At 42.2% G+C, this 23,383-nt stretch overlaps 4 protein-coding genes and 1 long non-coding RNA gene across 7 annotated transcripts in view; 4 read left to right on the plus strand and 1 right to left on the minus strand.

The window, feature by feature from the left end:
- Positions 1 to 23,383, minus strand: part of LOC103243476 (uncharacterized) — a 338,326-nt gene that overhangs the window by 82,423 nt on the left and 232,520 nt on the right. The gene's annotated exons all lie outside the window — the stretch shown is intronic.
- LOC103243482 (keratin-associated protein 2-1) lies at positions 4,413 to 5,548 on the plus strand. Its single transcript, XM_008012753.3, has one exon. The coding sequence runs from the start codon at positions 4,677 to 4,679 to the stop codon at positions 5,061 to 5,063; it is 387 nt and encodes a 128-aa protein (XP_008010944.1). The 5' UTR covers positions 4,413 to 4,676; the 3' UTR covers positions 5,064 to 5,548.
- Positions 10,145 to 11,236, plus strand: LOC103243480 (keratin-associated protein 2-1). The gene has a single exon (XM_008012750.3). It carries the CDS (start codon positions 10,482 to 10,484, stop codon positions 10,866 to 10,868), a length of 387 nt encoding a protein of 128 aa, XP_008010941.1. The 5' UTR covers positions 10,145 to 10,481; the 3' UTR covers positions 10,869 to 11,236.
- Positions 15,260 to 16,038, plus strand: LOC103243481 (keratin-associated protein 2-1). The gene has a single exon (XM_037993492.2). The coding sequence runs from the start codon at positions 15,652 to 15,654 to the stop codon at positions 16,036 to 16,038; it is 387 nt and encodes a 128-aa protein (XP_037849420.1). The 5' UTR covers positions 15,260 to 15,651.
- On the plus strand, positions 21,692 to 22,290 carry LOC103243484 (keratin-associated protein 2-1). Its single transcript, XM_008012754.3, has one exon. The coding sequence runs from the start codon at positions 21,703 to 21,705 to the stop codon at positions 22,087 to 22,089; it is 387 nt and encodes a 128-aa protein (XP_008010945.2). The 5' UTR covers positions 21,692 to 21,702; the 3' UTR covers positions 22,090 to 22,290.

Raw genomic sequence — 23,383 nt, forward strand, 5'->3', positions numbered from 1 at the left:
CTGGAGGGGATAGTTAGTAAATCTTTAGCTGTATCAATAAAATGAGGATTAATGGATAGTGCAAAGTGAGCCTATTCATGTTAAATTGAAGGAGAATCTCATTTTCATAAGCCTATTTGTGAAAACACAGCTTTCAGGTTGACATGCTTGGATTTGTTATCTAAGAGCCTACAGTTCAATGCTGTTCTAGTCAGGCTATGGCGGAAGCTCAAGCTGGAACAGTGCTTCACTAAGGAGCCTCAGGCTCAGCCCGCTGCCCTCCCACAGAGGAATGGCAGGTACCAGCCCCTTTATACTAAGATGAAGGCCAAGGTCCCAGAATTCCAAGGACCTTCGCCCCTATCTGATGGTTTCCACTATGCTTTGACTTGTGCAGACACCTGCATGGGGCTACTGTAGGCATATCCCAGCAAGTATGTCACCCAGACAACCACCGTAAGAAGACTGGAGTTATGTGTGGCCTATGGCATCCCCACTGATATCAGCAGTGTCCAGGGCTCTCACTTTACCTTATACAAAGTGCAGGAATCGGTGGAGGCCCTGGATATCCATTGTATCCACCTGCCGTACAACCCTATAGCAGCAGGGCTGATTGAATGGATGAAACAACCGTTGAAGAAACAACTCTGGCAGGAGACGCCCTCTCTGGCTCTGTGGACACACTGCTTACTAGCACCCATCTGCGCCCTGAATGAAACTGCCCAAATTAGACGTGTCACTTTGCAAAATCACAAGCCCTGGACACTTAGTGTGGATCTTGTGCATTAATTAAAACTGTGTATATATATATCCCTGATTACTCTCACAATGTAACCCAGGCCATGCAGGCCCAAGACGCCCTTGAATTAACGTGTGTGTTCTCATCTCCCCAGTGCACACACTCTTCTGACTCAAGGACTGATACCACCGTCATGATCCAGCTTGACAGTATAAGGGATTGTCCCCTACTCCTTTGCCTCAATCTGGAACTCAACCTGGGTCTATGCCCTTGCCATAGAACCTACCCACTGGAGAGCACATCATTACACGGCCCCGGAAATCACAAACCAGCCCCAGAGGGTACAGTTTTTTCACTCCATAAGGCAAGGGCATAGAACATGATATATAGATCACACCTATTTTACAACCTATTCCTCCTTGTACTTCTAAATAATCAATCCTGGTCCCCAATTGTGCAAGGGGTGATCATCCTCTCATTATGGGATATTACAATATCCCCACTGTCTCACTCTGGTTGAAACACGTTGCAGAAATGGTCAATCCATGTGGTATTGCAAACCAGGCACAGGCTTCTGCTGGGGGTGGTGCTGTCTTAGAGCAACACAACTTCCTGTCTTGTTAGATTTAGATGGCCTAACTTGCCCTTTCTTTTCTTTTTTCTTTTTCTTTTTTTCTGGAGACAGAATTTCGCTCTTGTTGCCCAGGATAGAGTGCAGTGGCACGATCTCAGCTCACTGCAATCTCCGTCTCCTGGGTTCAAGTGATTCTCCTACCTCAGCCTCCCAAGTAGCTGAGATTACAGGCCTGCACCACCAAGCCCAGCTAATTTTTTGTATTTTTAGTAGAGTTGGGGTTTACCATGTTGGTCAGCTGGCCTCAAACTCCAGACCTCAGGTGTTCCACCCGCCTTGGCCTCCAAAATTGTTGGGATTACAGGCATGAGCCACCGTGCCCGGCCAACTTGCCCTCTCTTCTACCCACTAGGTATCTCACCTGTCGCCCATAGGTGGTTTACCTGTTCACCAACTGGGTGCAAATGGTGACCTTTCTCCAAAACAAAATGGACAGTTGCTTCTGCAGAGAGCTGCCCTTCTCCTCCAGCATCAGCCTGCCATGGGGCATCCAAGCAACTAACCTCAGTATCTGGAGCCACTTCTATACTCGGTATAATGACCCCCACCCATTTCCCTTTCGCAATAAAAGCACTTCATGTGATAAGTTTCCCACCATCAGAGATGAGACAACATATTTTCCACCTAGCATAGGAGCAGGTTAATGTCACCCCCACTGTGGGGTATTCTGTAGATGATAGGCCAGGGTGGACAACAGCAGTATAGATACAGCTTGTGGGCTGTGCACCCACATGTATTAAAAGGCATGATAATAGCATGCCACAAGCTAAAATTGGTGATATGGGATGGCTACCCCCACAGTGTGATGTAATCTATTTCTTCAGGTAATAGACATGGAATGTGACGGCAATGTAACCAATCTCTTCAGGTAACCAGTGATACGTGACTGCGATGACAGAGTGACTCTCCACGTGGGGGCCTACCATACCCCTTAGGATGGCCGTGGGCATATGGCATCCACGGTTGTCCTTACTTACCCTATAATTGGACTGGTAGATGCACCTGGGGACATCCTCATTTGTTGGGACACATCGTGCCCAGTTTACACACCATTCTTCCTAACTGGGAAATTGTAAAAGCCAGGCACTACTGGAAGCATGCATCCTGGTAGTTTTACCTGCTGGCCACTTTTGCCACTCCCCACCCCCGCCCACCACCCAAGTGGTGACAACAGACATACAGCTGCAAGTTGAGGCCCTGGCTAAACATAGGGCTCCAGTCTTTAATGATACCTATCATGATATTACTCTTCTCACTGAAGAAACTGCCCAAATTAGGTGCGTTACTTTGCAAAATTGCATGGCCCAGGACATCTTAACCACCTACCAGGGCAGAACCTGTGTATTAATTAAAACTGAATTTTGTGTATATATCCCTGATTACTCTCACAATGTAACACAGGCCATGCGGGCCCTAGATATACATATTTCTGCTATAGAATCACTATCTTATGACCCTATAACCACATGGTTTAATCAACTCCTGAGCACTTGGAAAAACTTTATATACAGTATGATTGCTATTACATTCATTATTCTTTTTTGTTGCAGTAGTTTGTATTGCTGCTGAAACATCTGGTTGCAAGGCTCCTCTGCAAACCCTGGCCCCAGGGAAATCTCAGAAGAATGGCATGATTAGAATGTAAGGGCTATTCAAGCATGCTGGGGTGGAGGGTATGGCAGACACACCTGGCAGCAATCACTTAACTTAAGCATACTCTGAGAATGACCCTACAATCAAAGAAGAATGTATGCTTGGAGTTCTGAGCTAAGGATCTGGGAGTGGCCAACCTGGAGATCCACTCCTTATCTATGAAGGACGTTTGAATCCCTACCTCATCCGTTAGAACACAGGTCATACTGGGGATTGAGGCCCTTTGTTTTGGATTAAATGGAGGTTGTTAGGTGGAGGGTTCTAAGTGAAAATACTATGTGAACTGCATGCTTTTTACAAATGGTAGCAGTTCTCCTGTGCAGACACCACCACTGGACCACCCTTGTATGTAAGTTCCCCTAACAAACCCCGCGTCATGTTAGCTGTCTCCAGGTCACTTCTCTAGCCTCTCGGACACATTGTCATCCTTATTGGAGTCAATGGGGGTCCAGGATGACCATCTGTCATCTGAGCAAAACACTTCCCTAATTCTCTTCCAGTACCACTTCTAACTTTACTGCTGAAAAGAAAGTTCATTACTTATTTTTTTTTAATGTGTGTTTAATATGTATAAATGTAAGAGGTTCAAATGCAGCATTGTTACATGGATATATTGCATAGTGGCTTGAAGTCTGGGCTTCTAATTTAATATATGTTTTCTTTCCTGTCTAAAGACCATGGTTTACTGAACCCAGTGAGCATAAAACTCATAGTAGAGGCTACTTACTCAAGATTGAGGAGACCTGGACTTCAGACCTTATATAGTGACCTCGTTGTGTGACCTTGGTACACTCTCAGGACCTCAGCTGTAGAGTGAGGGCATAGGCCTACGTATTCTCCACAATCCCTTCCCAGACTCTACAGATGCAATGACTAATTCCAAATAAATTACAAAGATAATAATTGCAATGGATTCTTGAATAGGGTTTTACAGTCAAGGTAGAAGTTGAGTTTGGATTGGAAGGATGAGGAGGGCATTCCAGGTGAATGATGACACATCAAAACCAAGGCAGGAAAGCCCAGGTCCTAGTCAGGGGAGAGTGACCACACCAGTGGGCAGGGATCCGCATTTCGTGTGGTCCCTGCTGACATGAAAAACCACAAGCCTGTCTTTAAGTGAGTCATGGAAGGAGCTATCTGTGAAGCAGATGACTACTGGTCTGCACTAGGATGATGCTATTAACCTGCTACCATCATGCCCATGTGCATTAATAAGGCAAGTCACTGCTTGGGTGCTGGTGATGGGAACCTTTGAAGACAAGGAATAACATGCTAATTTTAGCGCCAAAGGGCAGAGCGATTAGACACTAAATAGTTTAGAAAACACATTCTTTTCTCTCTTATGTGTTAGGAATATTTCAAAGGAAAATTAATCAGAAGTGAATCCAATGTCTAAATTTGGTAAGGATAAACAACACAAGAAAATAAGTGAATATTTGTGGTATATGTACATGAATATGTTATGAGGTGAAGAGTGACCAAAATACCATTAGTCAATGCTAAATCTTCATTTAATTGGCCAGAAGATGCACAAGAAAATGATCACGTGTCGAGGGGTCATCAACACCAGGCCAGGGTATATAAAGGGCGGGGAGCGGGAGGAGGACATTCACACCCGAGAACATCCAGCTCCTCTCAACAGCCCACCCCACACCAGCCTCAGACACCACCATGACCGGCTCCTGCTGCGGCTCCACCTTCTCCTCCCTGAGCTACGGGGGAGGCTGCTGCCAGCCCTGCTGCTACCGCGACCCCTGCTGCTGCCGCCCCGTGACCTACCAGACCACCGTGTGCCGCCCCGTGACCTGCGTGCCCCGCTGCACGCGTCCCATCTGCGAGCCCTGCCGCCGCCCGGTGTGCTGCGACCCCTGCTCCCTGCAGGAAGGCTGCTGCCGCCCCATCACCTGCTGCCCCACGTCGTGCACGGCTGTGGTCTGCAGACCCTGCTGCTGGGCCACCACCTGCTGCCAGCCTGTGTCTGTGCAGTCCCCCTGCTGCCGGCCCCCCTGCGGCCAGCCGACGCCTTGCAGCACCACCTGCAGGACCTTCTCCTGCTGAGACCCCACTGCCCCCACAGAGCAATATACTGAAACCTAAACATCTATTTGGTGTTTTCAAAAGTTAAAAGAAAAATAGATATTTTTTCACCAGGTGACAATAATGATTTTTACCATCTGGATACAGCCTGGTATAAGCAGATGTCCACTACCACCCTCACCCACCTTTTCAGGTGTCTACATCAACCTTAGTCATTATGGATAGTAAACTGACCTTTAAGAATCCCTGGGGTGGACTTTGCAAACACATTCTACAATCTGATGGTTTTAGTGCTCAAACTGTCACCATCATCTTTTGCAATGTGTTGCTCGCTGTTGTCAATAAACTAATTTTTCCTGGTATAGCAAACTGCCCTGATCCCTGATTTATTTGTTAGTGCATGTTTATTAGTGCACACAGATAAGCAAGATTTTGGAACCTGCACCAGGGAACCAAAGCTCAACCTAAGCAAAACCTTATCGATGGAAATCTCATCCATTCAGTCATTCAAGAATTGTTTATCAAGGGACCTCCAATTGACAGGTGCAGCCTGATTAGTGATGAACAAGCTACATGCCTTGCATCCAAGGAGCTTATGGGCTAATGGAATAGACAAAAGGAAACGCAATGTTCATGAAGAGGGTAAAAGTGGGAATAGCATATGCCAAGCCCAGAATGACCACTGGCAGTAAACCTGACCAGCACAGCGCATCTCATCTTCTTAGCACAGTTCCTAGAGTAGCGTTTTTCAAAGTGTTGCCCATGCCTCATACACACTAGAATCTCTTGCAATTTAAAATGCACATTCTTGGGTCCCAAACCAAACCTAATGAATCAAAATCTCTGGGAATGGGGCCCAAGACTGTTTATTTTCTATCACTTCCATGTAATTCCTTAGAATTTCAGGACCATTATTTCGGAGGAAGACCATTATTTCAGGACCATTATTTCGGAGGAAGATTTGAGCTCCTTGAGACCTCAACAAGCACGGCCTGGTAGCCTTCCAAGCATAGTCACTGGAACAAGCCACAGTGAAGACAACCACAGTTAAGAAAAAAAAGGGTAATATAGTAATAAGTCTGAAATAGCACCTGCTAAACTGTAATCAGAAGAATCAATCTGGCAGAGAAATGAATGTGCAAAAAGACAGTGTCTTGAGCTTGTCATAGGTGGAATAAAATGACAACAATGACAAAAAAGAGAGACAAAAAGGAAGAGATAAGGGATTAAATAAAAGTGAAGAGGGGAGGCAAGGCAATGAATAGGAAGAAAAGCGAAGAGGAAGATGATGGAGATGATGAGAAAGACAGAAGAGGAAAAGAGAGAGGCACTAGGATTCCCAGTACAAGTATTTGAAGATGTTACAGGAGAGCTAGACTAGTCCTCAGATTACCCACATGGCTAGGAAGCGTGTGCACATCAGGCAGTCTGCTGCCTGTCCTTTGCCCATCTCTACAGATCCATGTCTCACTGCTCCCCACTAAGATTCACTTCAAGCAACACTGACCTTATAGTTATTAAACATTTGCAGTTCCAAATGTTTTGCTTTTCCTCATGTTCTTTCACTTATCTGTTCTTTCACACACTCTTTCTCTTCACCTTCATCACCTACTTAACTCTGAGTCATTTCCAAGATTCAATTCAGTCTTCTCCAGTAGTCCTGTCCCAAACCCTGTATCACACAAATACATATGCAAATGCATACACACCTGTGCGCTTGCACACATATGCATGAGTGCACACGTGCACACACACACACAGGTTAGGAGCTCTCAGCAAGTTCCAATAGCTTACCTCCCTCCCCATAAGGCATTGTATTGAGATTATATGTTTTTTTTGGCCTCCAAGGAGGGGATCACAGTTTATTTTGGCTTCCAATACTGAGCTCAACATTTAATACATAGCTAGTGTTTAATTTCTGCTTGTTTAGTTATCAAAATAAATTAAAAGGAAATTGTCTTTACCACGAGAATTTTAAAAGGTAGGTATTTATTTAAAGCAAAAATTTCAGCATTGGTGTAACTTAACCTCTCTGACTCTAGTTTTCCTGTCCGCAAAGTGGGAAAAGCAACGTTTACCAACGTAGATTGTTGGGAAAGTTAAATAACTTTTATAACTTTTTATGACTGCAAGATGCCCTGGCACATAGTTAAATGCCCAGTACCATTCATTTATATTCCTGTGGTGCATTTGGACATGACTGTATTGAACAGGCTCAAAAGATGTGCTATCTACTACATACCAAATCATTGAGAATGGGAACAAATTCGGGGGAAGGCTTTACTAATCACACTTAAATTGTAATTTTTTTTTTCAGGATAGTCCACTTCTAATGGCAGCAATAGATTTTCTAAAAAATATAATGAAGAAGGCAAAAAAAAAAAAAACCCACAACAACTTGGCATCAGATTAAGGCTGTCTCAGAATGAAAATGATCTTTAAAAATTCATTCTACAAGTCCACAGGAGTGAGTCCGAGATTACAGGATTTATGAATAGGAGTGTAGCATTGGAAAAAAGAAGGACTGAGCAAAATGTATCTGATGGTTAGACTCTTTCTTTCACATTGAACCATCCAAGGGAATTAAACAACTCAAAGCTGTAATAGACCCCAAAAGATTACTTTGCCTTCCCTGACTTTAGGCAGATGAATATCTAAAAAACTCAGATGAATTTTTTTAAAAAGTTCTAGCAACAAATTCCACCAGTCCCCTGATCATTTAGTTTTTCTATCTCTCCCAACTAAACTATTTTCTCTTTTCTAGTTATATCTAATTAATTATATTCCTCTCTCTGTCTTCCACATTTGCATGGATTTTATGATAAGCCAGCCTCTGAAGAACACCAGGCACTGAAGACTCTGCCCATTTTACAGACGAGGAAACCTGGCTAAGGTAAGTCATTTACAACTGCAAAGAGGTGGAGAAAGGATTGGAATCCTTCTTTATCTTCTCCATTCTCCTCCTGCCCTTTGCCCATCAATCTTCCCCATCCCATCTCTGACTCTTACTATTGGACGATATTTTTAAGATTATTTCTGAGAACAAAGTCCTTAAGGAATGTATATTCTAATTTCAGAATTTTAATAAATTTCCTAACATCTAGTGGCTCCCAGACTAGTTCCTAACAAAATACAATTCATAAAACTATTAAGAAGAGGGCGTGGCCCACCATCACAAAGGGTCACCAACACTACATTATTTATCTATCCAACTACAAAAATCTCACAAGTTATTTTCACTGTGCTTAAGATTTACTTGTTTCCATCCTGGTGATTATGCACTTGAAGTATGGGTGTAACTTGAATAATATGACTAAAAAGTCCATGTGGTAAAGATCAGGGACACACCTCTTGTCCAATAGCTTAGGACTATTAACTTGCTACAACAAGGGAGACCGCATGGCTTAGGACCACAGGGCATCTCCCAAACAAAGGAGCAGAAATGTTATTATAAAATGTTAAGGAATGGTGGGGTAAAATTACATGACATAGTGTTTTCATAAGCTCAGGGAAAAACAGGGCTGTGTTTAAAAAATAATTAACACCAGATGTGGTCTGTGAAACAGACTTATGGTCCTCTTTTGCTGGAAGCTGTATAGTTGAGACAAATGGGGAATGTTGTGTCTGAAAGTCAATTGTCTGAAATTCTGCACCTGGTTTGGGTACTGAGGTTGCTTCTCTGTCCAGATGACTTAGATCCTGTCCAGGCAAGAGTGGAATGTTTGCTTCTTACTGATACGGCTTGGAAGAGCAAGGTTTCTGACAGCCTATAATTTTAGAAAAAAGTATTTCTTCGTACTGCGTTCTTTTGTTAACAAAAGCAGTGGATTTATAGACATATTTCTTTTTAGTTTGGCATCTCTGTATACATTCCAAAACAAAGAACAGTATGCTATACCATGTATCAAGTGAGTACTTATTTCATTTCACTAAAGGGAATAACAATTTTTAATAACAACTGCTACATGTTGTCTATTTTGAGTGACTCCAAGTTGGAAGAAGACTAGGAGACATCACCAGTGTTTCTACTCCACAGAGGACCTGTGGTATTGTTAAAGATTTGCCACTCTTTGATCCATACGACTTTGGAGGAATTCATTTTGTAAATCTGGTCTTCCAAAAACTGTGATGGACTATGATGGATCATAGACGCAAAGGCCTTCAAAGATCAGGGATATGGTAGACCAAAGGTGTATTTTTAAAAAGAGCAAACAAAACAAAACACACCTCAGAGGTAAATTTGCGCCGACGACCACCAGCATTCCTTGGACAATGTTATCTTTAATCTACCTTCCAACTCTACATTTATTTTCTGTATTCCTATTCGTCTTCACTATGGCTGGAAAAGACAAAGCTATTTTATTGGTCACCAGCTCAACTAATTCCCCTTGTCTTTTTCATAATGCCACCTTACCACCTCATAAGCAAACCTCAGCCAACAAACTAAAGCAGCTGTGACAGAAAGATAACTGATTCCTTTGTAGATATTGTCCATAGATTTTGAAGTATGTAATACAAAATGCATATGTCAAAGCAAGAAAGCCAGAAATAGCCAATTTCAATTTTATTTCTAAGACAATAATCATGGAAGGGCATTCAGAAAAGCACAGAATGAATGAAATCCCCACTTACTTTGACCTTATTGTTTCCAGAAAAGTTCTTTCCTTTTAATTGCTTGATTTAGCTTTGTCTTGCCTTACTAAAATTTGTGACTGCTATGTGATAGGAAACTGTTTGAAAGTTATTTTTCTTTCCTTTCCCTCTCCACCCCCAAATAGTACAGCATCATCTACATAGTGTCTCATAAGTGTTAATGAGTTATAAACCAACTCAGATCACTAAAATAAAATCAGTCTAGCAGCTTTGGTGATGATTTTCTTACAAACAAATTTAGGCACTGTGTCATCAAACACTGGGCCATGCTTTCCATAGCAGAATCGATACACATCCGCTCTTATGAACCATTTTGGCTTTTTAGAAATTCTTACTTGATCTCAATGCCAATCAGAAACCTGGCCTGTGACTCATGAACTTTCCAGTCTTATGCTTAAGTTACCGATGGCAGCAAACAAGAGGAAAGTGTGATGGTGGTAACGCTGGATTCTTCAAACTTGCACCTTCTCACATGGCATGACCTGGAAGCTGACCTGGAGCAATTGTTCTGATGATATACATCACCAGGTATTCAGTTAAAGGGAAAAAGCAGACAGGTAGAAAACAAAGCATCCTTTAGTGATTTAGGGATCACTGCCTCAGCAGTTAAATCCAGAGTTCTCATTTCAACGGGCAGCTACAACTCCAGGAAATGACCTCACGTCCTGGGGGTCATTAGCTCCCAGCCAGGGCATATAAAGGGCCCAGAGGGGCACGAGGACATTCACACCCGAGAACATCCAGCTCCTCTCAACAGCCCACCCCACACCAGCCTCAGACACCACCATGACCGGCTCCTGCTGCGGCTCCACCTTCTCCTCCCTGAGCTACGGGGGAGGCTGCTGCCAGCCCTGCTGCTACCGCGACCCCTGCTGCTGCCGCCCCGTGACCTACCAGACCACCGTGTGCCGCCCCGTGACCTGCGTGCCCCGCTGCACGCGTCCCATCTGCGAGCCCTGCCGCCGCCCGGTGTGCTGCGACCCCTGCTCCCTGCAGGAAGGCTGCTGCCGCCCCATCACCTGCTGCCCCACGTCGTGCACGGCTGTGGTCTGCAGACCCTGCTGCTGGGCCACCACCTGCTGCCAGCCTGTGTCTGTGCAGTCCCCCTGCTGCCGGCCCCCCTGCGGCCAGCCGACGCCTTGCAGCACCACCTGCAGGACCTTCTCCTGCTGACCCCACCTCTCCCCTCAACGCACAAAACATTCCCAGGTGCACAGAATCATGTGCAGACTCTTCCACCCCTTCTGGATCAGATGAGAGACTCCACCTTTGCAGCCTAGCTGATCCTCAAGCACGAATTCAACAACAACATCCTGTTTCCCCACATAATTATGTAGCTAATCCTGGCCCTCTCTGACAATCTTGAGAAAAATTCCAGCTTTCATCATTCGAATTTCTGGCAAAAAAAAAAAAAAAAAAAAAAAAAAAAAAACACAAACCAAAAGAACAAGTAAATAAAAATCAAAGCTCCTCTTGAATAGAACTCTGTCCCACTGACTCATCACCCTTTTTTCTATTATTTCAAGGTTCTCAGATGATATTTTTTTTCTTCCAGGATAATACTATTTGTATGCTGTATTTTTGCCTGTAAAAATAAAATAAAATTTTATTTCTGGGGAAGTAAACACATTTCTTTTTATTTATTGTTTATCACTCTTCAAAAGCTCATATTTAGCTTACATTACAGCATACGGAATCAGAACGAAAGGAAGGATTTTCTAAGGGTCATTTTTGAGCTTAGAACAGGAACAACTCAGGTGGAAGGTCTATAATTTTAATAGCATGTCAAATAAATCTGATCATCTCATGTGATTCACCTTCATATTTCTAGTCGCAGGTTTTATGGTGATGCTGAGGAAATGGTGAGACTACAGTAGGTCTCTGTAAACATAAACTTGACTTATGAATAATTCACACACATGATAAGGGGGAGGAAGTCTAAGTTAAGTTACAGCCCCATTTGTTCACCAATGTAGAAAACTGTGCAGTAATTGATGTCAAAGAGGACCTGGGAATCCCTAGCCACTGAACATCCCATGCTGGAGGAACCACTATCCCAAATTCTCCATGGTTCCCATCAGCACCATCACGGCCAGTTCTACTTCCAGTGGAGTGGCTGCTGCTGAGAAGACAGGGAGAAATGAAGCCTTGGTTGTCATCATCCTGGTTTTGAGCTCCACATTCATCTTAGCATTTAAACAACACCAATGCAGTTGAAATGGTGATAACATTAATCCATACTGCATATATTGTTGATACTGTTAAATACTTGTAGGTTGGTAAGGAAGGCTAACCACTATCATTTCGCTGAGATACATGTTTTTAGTTCCTAGCATCTGATAGAAAAGAGGTTTCTTTCATTGTTCGGCATGTATTCCTGGGCATATCTACCTGCCCATTGAGAAAAGTGAGGCAAGGGAAGCTTTGTGAGGGCAGAGGTCTTCATCTTTTTAAATTTAAATTTATTTTAAGTTCAGGGGTACATGTGCAGGTTTGTTATATAGGTAAATTGTGTGTCACAGGGTTTTGGTATACAGATTATTTCATCACCCAGGTAATAAGCATAGTAACAGATGGCCAGGTGCAGTGGCTCATGCCTGTAATCCCAGCACTTTGGGAGGCTGAGGTGGGTAGGTCACTTGAGGCCAGGAATTCAAGACCAGCCTGGCCAACATGGCGAAACCCTGTCTCTACTAAATATACAAAAATTAGCTGGGCATGGTGGCATGCGCCTGTAATCCAAGCTACTCAGGAGGCTGAGTCAGGAGAATCACTTGAATCTGGGAGGCAGAGGCTCCGGTGAGCCAAGATTGCACCACCGCACTCCTGCCTGGGTGACAGAGTGAGACTCCATCTCAAAAAATTAATTAATTAATTAAATTAAACAAAAGCATAGTAACAGACAGGTGGTGTTTTCATCCTCACCCTCTTCCCACCATCCGCCCTCAAGTAGGCCTCAGTATCTGTTGTTCCCTTCTTTGTGTCCATATGTATTCAATGTTTAGATACCACTTATAAGTGAAAACATGTGGTATTTGGTTTTCTGTATCTGCATTAGTTGGCTTAGGATAATGGCCTCCAGCTTCATCCACATTGTTACAAAGGACATAACTTCCTTTTTTAATGGCTGTGTACTATTCTGTGATGTATGTGTACCATATTTTCTTTATCCAGTCCACCCTTAATGGGTATTTAGGTTGATTCCATATTTTTGCTACTTTGAACAGATGTATGCATGTATTGTCTTTATGGTAGAATGACTTCTATTCCTCTGGGTCCATACCCAATAATGGAATTGCTGGGTTGGATGCCAATTCTGTTTTAAATACTTTTAGAAATTGCCAAACTGCTTGCCACAATGGCTGAGCTAATTTACATTGAGGGCCAGGATCATGACTAACTTTGTTCACTACTAGATTCCCACTGACCTGCACAATATTTGGCACACTGAGTATAATCAAAAATGATGTGTTGAATGATGAATGAATAAGTTCTAAGGGCATTGGTTAGAAGAGAGAAAAACATCATCATTCCATCCCAACTCTCAACTCATCATGCTGGATGTGCATATTCTTAAAATAAAACAATAAACCAATCATGAAGAAAGATCTTTTTTCTGGAAATATGGTAAAAGTTTCTCAACAAGAAGACTGTTATATTCAAAACCTTTACATTTTCAGTATGTGTACAATGGAGTTTTATCTTTGTTAACCGTTTGGTAATTAACCAATGGATAGGCTCGTAAGTCTAATTTCTTTCTATATATTCTTTTTTTTTTCTTTTTTTTTTTTTTTTTTGGAGATGGAGTCTTGCTCTGTTGCCCAGGTTGGAGTGCAGTGGCACAATCTCTGCTCACTGCAAGCTCCGCTTCCCGGGTTCACACCATTCTTCTGCCTCAGCCTTGCGAGTAGTTGGGACTACAGGTGCCCGCCATCATGCCCAGCTAATTTTTTGTATTTTTAGTAGAGACGGGGTTTCACCATGTTAACCAGGATGGTCTCGATCTCCTGACCTCATGATGTGCCCGCCACAGCCTCCCAAAGTGCTGGGATTACAGGCGTGAGCCACCGCGCTCAGCCTCTTTGTATATAATCTTGATCAGTGTTTTCAAAATTTGCTAAGTACATCTGTTTTTCTCCTCTCGGAGCTTTTCTTTTTAGCCTTCTAGAGACCTCCTTATTTAAAAGTGTTTTCTCAAATGGAGAATGCCTTGTTTCCCCCGAAAGTTATCGCTATTATTGAATCTCGTTTATTTCCATAGTCACCCCATTCTCTGGTTGGCCAAAGTGGCTGGTGCAGATCTGGGTAAGCCTGTAAGAAACCATGCAAGAAGTGTGATCAATAAGAACGTCTACACTTGAACCTTCAACTTCAGATCTATTAGATTGGTGCAAAAGTAATTGCAGCTTTTGCCATTGAAAGTAATGCCAAAAACCGCAATTACTTTTTGCACCAACCTAATAGAACAGACTTAGTTGTAAAGGAAAAGGTCAGGACCAAGCAAATTAAGAGGCAAAGACTAAAATGTGATTGAGTGACATAATTTGCCTACAAGTCATGACAATTTGAAACAATTAAAAATGACAATTGGTTCCATAAGCAGAAATGAGCCCCAGCATAGCACACAGGGAGACGTTGAAGACACTGAGGTATGGGCCAGATGAGGCCTGAGAACACATTCAACTGGGATCACTACTGAAGGGTTTTATTATACTGCAAGACTGCAGCCTTCATCTACATGGACTTGTTTGACTTCCTCACCATTTTGGTGGCTTTGTTCACAATACCCCATGATCATTCAATTATGCCCAACTATGACACTATCTCCTTAGGGTATGTTTTGACATTTTCAGAAGGCTGAATAGAAGGTAATTCTTCCCATTCCTGAGGCTATTGGTAAGACATAGAGTCCTTTCAGCTGACTCTAAAAAATTAGCCATATCACAAATAACAACTGTTTTCAAAGTAAATACATTGTAAAAGTTCCTAAATAAAATAGACATTCCTTAATATCTGGGAATGTGGTACCTACAATCCATTCTTTAGCTACCGTGAGTTCTTCAGCTTTTTGGGCTGACAAATAATGTTCCCACAGATATTTCTGGAGTGAGTATTGGTTCCAACACTTACTAGGTACATGACCTTGGGTAAGTCACTTATCTGGTTCCTCATGTGTGAAATGAGAAATAAACAGTATCTACATCCTAAGAATGTTATGAAGATTAGATTAATACGTGTATTTTTTAATATGCTGCTTGGAACATAGTTAGAACTTAATGATACTGGCTATCATGAAGATTACAGTGAAATTTACCTTGGTCTGGAAAGATACAACTGTAGAAATCAATGAACATATCTCTAAGACGATGGAAACCTACTGAAATGCATTCTTGTACCTCCAAAAAGAGGACTGGAAAATTCTTCTTTTACTGAGAAATCCTGACTTTTAAACTATCCCTGTAGTATTATCCTCAACTTGTTTTGCCCAGGAAGCTTAGCAGTGGGAAAGAATGCTAACAACTTGAGGTTTACTTCACTTCAACTGCTAGCAAGTAACCCTCAGAGCATGCAGAGCATGACAGCTGCTTTGTGCTATCAAAACAGTAACTGGCAAAAGCATCATTGAATTATAACGATAATTGGGGACTTTGAAGTTAGGGTCATTAAATTCATATTTGAACCATAAATAGCAAAATATAATGGGTCTACACCACATAAGGAAAACAAATAGACTTTTATGTGTACCTGAGTATCTAAACAATGTCTAGAAAACTTACTAATCTGCAGGTGTTATTTCAGGAAGAATAAGTGAAAACAAGGAAATGATCTCGTGTCCTGGGGGTCATCAGCTCCCAGCCAGGGTATATAAAGGGCCCGGAGCGGGAGGAGGACATTCACACCTGAGAACATCCAGCTCCTCTCAACAACCCACCCCACACCAGCCTCAGACACCACCATGACCGGCTCCTGCTGCGGCTCCACCTTCTCCTCCCTGAGCTACGGGGGAGGCTGCTGCCAGCCCTGCTGCTACCGCGACCCCTGCTGCTGCCGCCCCGTGACCTACCAGACCACCGTGTGCCGCCCCGTGACCTGCGTGCCCCGTTGCACGCGCCCCATCTGCGAGCCCTGCCGCCGCCCGGTGTGCTGCGACCCCTGCTCCCTGCAGGAAGGCTGCTGCCGCCCCATCACCTGCTGCCCCACGTCGTGCACGGCTGTGGTCTGCAGACCCTGCTGCTGGGCCACCACCTGCTGCCAGCCTGTGTCTGTGCAGTCCCCCTGCTGCCGGCCCCCCTGCGGCCAGCCGACGCCTTGCAGCACCACCTGCAGGACCTTCTCCTGCTGAGCAGCCCGTTATCACGAAGGGCCCTTCAGAAGATGGCCAGGACCATCCCGCTGCCCCTCAGGGCTTCACCGCAGAGCAATACACGTTGCCTTGAGAAGCCCATTTCTCATTTCTTCATACTAGCTCACACTATGCACTGAAGACACCTTTTCAGACCAACTACAGATGAAAAATACTCTCTCTTCCTAGGACTCCAGTCTAACTTCCATATCATGTTGTCTGCTTTTTAATAAAACTCAATATTCTTAGCATAGAAATCATGGTCTTTGTGATGTTTCCTTCCGGTAGATTGCATCTCTCTTTTGTCTAGAGATACTCAAAGCAAGATGCAGAATAATCCTCTTATGTAGTTCTCATAACTTAAGTCTGAGTAGTTTTCTTATAATCATTGTAAATGGCATTTGTGGAGCACAGCTGAGTCAGGAAGATGAGTACAACTATGTCTTTATCATGTGTACAGAGTCACTTGTGCCCAGAATTCCAGGCATGCATCGAACACCTGAGAAATGTTCTGCAACAAGGAACACCCTGGGAGGCTGCACCTGGGTTGAAACTTACATTCCCAGCCTAATGGTCTGTTTACTGATCCAACACCTGTTGGAACATCATAGAATACCCAGGGTGTTAGAGGTGGAAGAAGCCTTAGGCAACCTCTGGCCAATTACCTCTCTTTCAAAAGTTAAAGAAACATGAGTAATGTAAGAGTAAATTATTTACTTACTAATATAATTATAATCACAAAAGTTTAGAAAAGACCCTGGAGAATGCATGTTTCCTGCATTTAGACCTTAAGTCAAACACTTCTTCTTAGTATGGTGAGAGACATGTTAATCACAAAATGGTTGTATATTTTACGACTTTATTTTACACTTCAATAGCCACACACACATACACACACCCCCTAGGAATACATCTAACCAAGGAAGTGAAAAATCTCTACAGAGAAAATTACAGAACACGACTTAAAGAAATGATAGGTGACACAAACGAATGGAAAAACATCCCATGCCAATGGATTGGAAGAATCAATGTCATTAAAATGGCCACACTGCCCAAAGCAATCTACAGATTCAATGCTGTTTTTATCAAGCTACCAATCTCATTTTTCACAGAACCAGAAAAAAACTATTCTGAAATTCATATGGAACTGAAAAGAGCCCAAATAGCCAAAGCAATCCTAAATAAAAAGAAATCTGGAGGCATCACATTACCTGACTTCATACTATGCTATAAGACTACAGTAAACAAAACAGCATGGTACTGGTACAAAAACAGAAGGTTGTAAAATATAAAGTGGCATAGACAAAAGGAACAGAATAGAGAACCCAGAAATGAAGCCACACTCATACAACATCTAATCTTTGATAACATTAACAAAAATAAGCTATGAGGATAGGACTCCCTATTTGATAAGTGGTGCTCAGATAGGTGGCTAGCTCTATGCAGAGGATTGAAATCAGACCCCGACCTTTCACCATATAGAAAAATTAACTCAAGATGGATTAAAGATTTAAATGTAAGACCTCAAACTGTAAAAACCCTAGGAGAAAATCTATAAAACATCATTCTGAGCGTCAATCTTCAGAAAGAATTTATGACTAAGTCCTCAAAAGCAATTGCAACAAACACAAAAATTGACAAGTGGGACCTAATTAAACTAAAGAGTTTCTGCACAGTAAATGAAACTATCAACACAGTAAATAGACAACCTACAGAATGAGAGAAAATATTCACAAACTGTGCATCCAATAAAGGCCTAATATCCAGAATCTATAAGGAACTTAAACAAATGAACAAGCAAAAAACAAACAACTCCATTAAAAAGTGGGCAAAGGACTTGAACAATCACTTCTCAAAACAAGACATACAAGCAGCCAACAAACATGTGAAAAAATGCCCCACATCATTATTCATCAAAGAAATGCAAATCAAAACCACAATGAGATACCATCTTGCACCAGTCGGAATGGCTATTATTAAAAAGCTCAGTAATTGAAGCCCCATACTTTCAGAATAAAGAAAAAAATAGTAAAAAAACAACAGATGCTTACGAGGCTGTCGAGAGGAGAGAATGCTTATATGCTGTTGATGGGAATGTAGATTAGTTCAGTCACTATGGAAGGCAATGTGGAGATTTCTCAAGAACTTAAAATAGAACTATCATTTGACCCAGCAATCCCTTTACTTGGTCTGTAGCCAAAAGAAAATAAATCATTCTACCAAAAAGACACATGCACTTGCATGTTTGTCACAGTACAATTCACAATAGCAAAGACATGGAATCAACCTAGGTTCCCATCAGTGGTGGACTGGATAGAGAAAATGTGGTACACATATACCACGGAGTACAACTCAGCCATAAAAAACAATGAACTCATGTCCTTCACGGTAACATGGATTCAGCTGGGGGCCATTATCCTAAGCAAATTAACCCAGGAACAGAAAACCAAATGCCATATGTTCTCACTGACAAATGGGAATTAAACATCGGGTACTCATTGACCTAATGATGGCAACAATAGACTTCGGGGACTACTAGAGCGGGGAGAGAGGGAGGGAGACAAGGGTTGAAAAACTATTGGGTATTACACTCAGTCCTAGGTGACAGGATCAATCATACCCCAAACCTCAGCATCACACTATATACCCACATAACAAACTGGTACATCACACAATGTACCCCCTGAATCTAAAGGAAAAGTTGAAATAATGAAAAAAAAATTGTTCATAATGTTATTGTTAAATGATAATGTGAAATAAAGCTCTAGAGTCTATTACACAAAATCTGTTGTCCACCACCACAAGAAATCTGTCTAAATCAATTTGAAGGCTTTTTTTTTTTTTTAAGGATGCTTCTCTAAGACCCCATTCTGTATTGCATGGGCTGTGGGGTTCTCAGTAGGGGTCTTGTTGTTATACACAGTCCTGACAGATGTGCCGCCTGTCAGCTCAACAATAGCCTGACTCCCTTAACAGAGGTAAGTACTCAATGAGAAGGTGCTCTATTTCTTCCTTCCAGGTGCTTTTATTTTATTTCATGCTATTAATGGAACTCGCCACTGAATAATGTTATTTCATGCGTATTCTTTGGTGACTGAGCAGAGAACCGATCATTTGCCATAAAAAATATGTTGGTCTTTGTTCTAAACTTAAAGTTTAGAATTTAAAAAGTACCAACGTAACATGACCTTTTACTATATACTTATACATATATATGTGTATGTATATATATACATACATGTATATATGTACATATATACATACATGTATATATGTACATATATATTTACTCTATATATAGTAAAAGGTCATATTATATATGTGTATATATGTATAAATATATATTTACTATACATTTAAAAATATATTTACTATATATACTATATATTTAAATATTTATTTTAAATTAATATAATATATATAAATATAATAAAATATAATATAAATTAATATAAATATATATATTTTAGACACTAAGTACCAGACACTGTTTGTTCTTAGCACTTGACAAATATTAGCTCATGTAATCCTTACAACAATTCTGATATGAACTATTATTATGGCCCAAGGACACACAGCCAGTAAGTGGCAGAGCTTTAAATGAGCATTGTCCAGTTTCAGAATAAGTGGGGTCAGAAAATAGGATGTGATTTGCCACCAGTTTCAAACCGCAGAGCTGTCTGTGCTCTCACAACTCTGAGGCATGAATAACTGAAGCATGACCCATAATTTCTCTGCCTGCAAATTAAGTTTGGCTATGGGGTGTGGATAAGTGTCTTAGAGTGAATAAACATTAGAAAGGTTTACTGAATGATACACAGACTATTTTTTTGGATCTTTACAAAGGGGAGAGACAGATGTCTTTGGAATGAACTTGGGTTCAAAGTTTGTGCAGTAGAGAAATGAGTCCTGTTAATGTGATGATTTAAGTCTTCCAAAGAGGCTCCCATTGCATAAAATGTGATTACCATGAAGACTCCACAGCAGCATGAAAATAAATTGAGATAATATGTCTCAAAAAGAGCAGAATATACAACTTTTTACCTAGTTACCTCTGGTTACTGCTTTGAAAAACAAAAATCCCATGTCCATAAACAAAGAAAGGAATCTAAAACAAGAGAGTCAAAGGTCTCTAGTGATGAGATTGTGCCTGATAGCTCCTTCTTCTGTTTCGCTAATTGTGACTATGGGTTCAGTCAATTTACGTTCCCTTTAAAGTTTTGAAATTATGCTTGAGATTCCTTTTGGGGAGCTTAAGATGTCGGGGTCCAAGGCACATTCTTTCAAATAAAGAAAATGATCCTGAAGTGATTCAAAACTCTGTCTGGTGACTAACAGGAGGAGTAAAGCTGGAAGGTAATGGGATTGCTTCCCTTTGCAGTTCCTAAACTGCCTCTGGCAACATTTCCTGAAGGAGCCCGTCCATCACGCTTTTAGCAGTGCCACAGCAGAACACTGGGCAGCCTCCCAACGTGTCTCCGTTGAACAGTGTACTGGATATGTGTGCAATGTTGGTTGAAAACCCCTTTCTTGTCACTTGCTAGTCATAGCACTTATGTCAAGGTATACATGTATATATCCTTTTGAGATGGAGTCTCACTTTGTAGCTCAAGCTGGAGTTCTGTGGCATGATCTTGGCTCACTGCAACCTCCGCCTCTGGGGCTCAAGTGATTCTCATTCCCCAGCCTCCTGCATAGCTAGGACTACAGGCACCCACCACCACACCTGGCTAATTTTTTGTATTTTATTAGAGTTGAGGTTTCACCGTATTGCCCAGGGCGGTCTTGAACTCCTGAGCTCAGGTGATCTGCCTGCCTCAGCCTCCCCAAGTGTTGGGATTACAGGCATGAGCCACTGCGCCCGGCTGTCAAGGTATGTTAAGAAAAATTTCCCATTACAGAATTCTTCATTACATGCACAAGAAAGGCAAGGCTAAAAAATGACATGTTTCAGAGATAAAAAGCAGCACCTTATGACCAGAAGGACCAGAGTTGCACAGAACCATGTACTAGAGAAAAGAAAACATGCAAGGCAGTCTTGGAGGTATTATTCCAATACTTAGTGGCTTGCAAAAATTTTTATCGATCCTGTAAAACTAGATGAGCTACTCTCCTATTCAAGGCCTATGTATCCCACTACTTCAAGTGATAAACATATTCCCAAGCAGACCACATGGGAGGTCTTGTCTAACACTCGTGTGATTCACTTTTCACATGTAGGTGCTTCCAAGGACTTGAGTCCCCTGCTGGGGTCGGGATAGGCTCTACTCAGTGTTCTATGTACTCCTCTATGTTTATAATTTCTTTTAAAAACTGAAAATTTTTTAGAGCATTTTGTCCAGATTTGATCCAGTGTTATCTATTCAAAATAAGCATCGAGAGCTACTATCACCTCAAACAACGATGAGTTCTTAAGATTTTCACACCGTGTAGGTACATCCATACTTAGAGATGCAACAAGAGCTCTTTAATGAGATAATGAGTGTGTCACAAACAACTATTAGTCAAAACAGAATTCTATTTAATTGGCCAAAAGGTAAACGAAAAGGATCACCTGCCCCTGGCCAGGGTATATAAAGGGCGGGGAGCGGGAGGAGGACATTCACACCTGAGAACACCCAGCTCCTCTCAACAGCCCACCCCACACCAGCCTCAGACACCACCATGACCGGCTCCTGCTGCGGCTCCACCTTCTCCTCCCTGAGCTATGGGGGAGGCTGCTGCCAGCCCTGCTGCTACCGCGACCCCTGCTGTTGCCGCCCCGTGACCTGCCAGACCACCGTGTGCCGCCCCGTGACCTGCGTGCCCCGTTGCACGCGTCCCATCTGCGAGCCCTGCCGCCGCCCGGTGTGCTGCGACCCCTGCTCCCTGCAGGAAGGCTGCTGCCGCCCCATCACCTGCTGCCCCACGTCGTGCACGGCTGTGGTCTGCAGACCCTGCTGCTGGGCCACCACCTGCTGCCAGCCTGTGTCTGTGCAGTCCCCCTGCTGCCGGCCCCCCTGCGGCCAGCCGACGCCTTGCAGCACCACCTGCAGGACCTTCTCCTGCTGAGCAGGGCACTGACTGCCCGGAACATGCAACTCACCTTCTGAAAAAGTCACACTCCCGTTTCTCTACTTTAACAAACCTCCTGCCCTGAGCCCGCAAGACCCCACATCAACCAAGCTGGGAACCGAGAACCGGGCTCATCATGAAGACCTGGGCCCTTCTGAAGTCTTTGTAAAGGAAGCAATTTCCTTCTTCCTGTCTAAGATTTTGTGGCATGTTTATTTTCTAATAAATATTTGTTCTTTGGTCTTGCAAAAACTTTGGTTTTATTTACTCATTCTAATGTTTTGTATTAAATTAACTTTTAATTTAAAAAACTGACACATAATTGTACATGTTTATGGGGTGCAGTGTGATGTTTCCATACATGTATACATTTTGTAATAATCAAGTCAGGGTGTTTAGCATATTCATCACCTCATACATTTATCATTTCTTCATGGTAAGAGCATTTAAAATCTTCTCTGTTAGCTATTTTGAAATATACGATACAATATTACTAACCATAGTCATCCTACTGTACATTAGAATACCAACACTTATCCCTCCTATCTATCTGTAACTTTGTACCTGTTGACCAATCTCTGCTTATCCTCCCCTCCTCTCACTCTCCCCAGCCTCTGGTAGCCAGTATTCTACTCTCTACTTCTATGAGATTAACTTCTTTAGATTTCACATAGCAGTGAGAGAATGTGCTGTTTGTCTTCCTGTGCCTGGTTAATTTCACTTACCATAATGTCCTCCAAGTTCATCCATGTTGTTGCACATGACAGTATTTCATTGTTTTTATGGCTGATAGTTTTCATTGTGTATGTGTGAGAGTGTGTGTCATATTTTCTCTATCCATTCATCCATTGATGGACACTTAGATTGTTTTCATATGTTGGCTGCTGTGAATAGTGCTGCAACAAACATGGAAGTGCAGATATCTCCTCAACATACTGATTTCATTTCTTTTGGACATATACTCAATAATGGGATTGCTGGATCATATGGTAGTTCTATTTTGGGGGGACCCTCCATACTATTTTCCATAATGGCTAGCTACTTTACATTCCCTCCAACCTTGTATGAGCTCCCCTTTTACCACATCCACACCAGGATTTGTTACTTTTTTGTATTTTTGATAATAGCCATTCTAATTGGGGTGATATGGTATCTCATTGTGGTTTTGATCTGCATTTCATGATGATTAGTGATGCTGAGCACTTCTTCATATATGTGTTGGCCATTTGTGTGTTTTCTTTTGTGAAATATCTATTCAGGTCTTTTACCTATTTTTAATTGGATTTATTAT

Source organism: Chlorocebus sabaeus, chromosome 16 (assembly GCF_047675955.1).
Source record: "Chlorocebus sabaeus isolate Y175 chromosome 16, mChlSab1.0.hap1, whole genome shotgun sequence".
Lineage (NCBI taxonomy): Eukaryota > Metazoa > Chordata > Mammalia > Primates > Cercopithecidae > Chlorocebus > Chlorocebus sabaeus.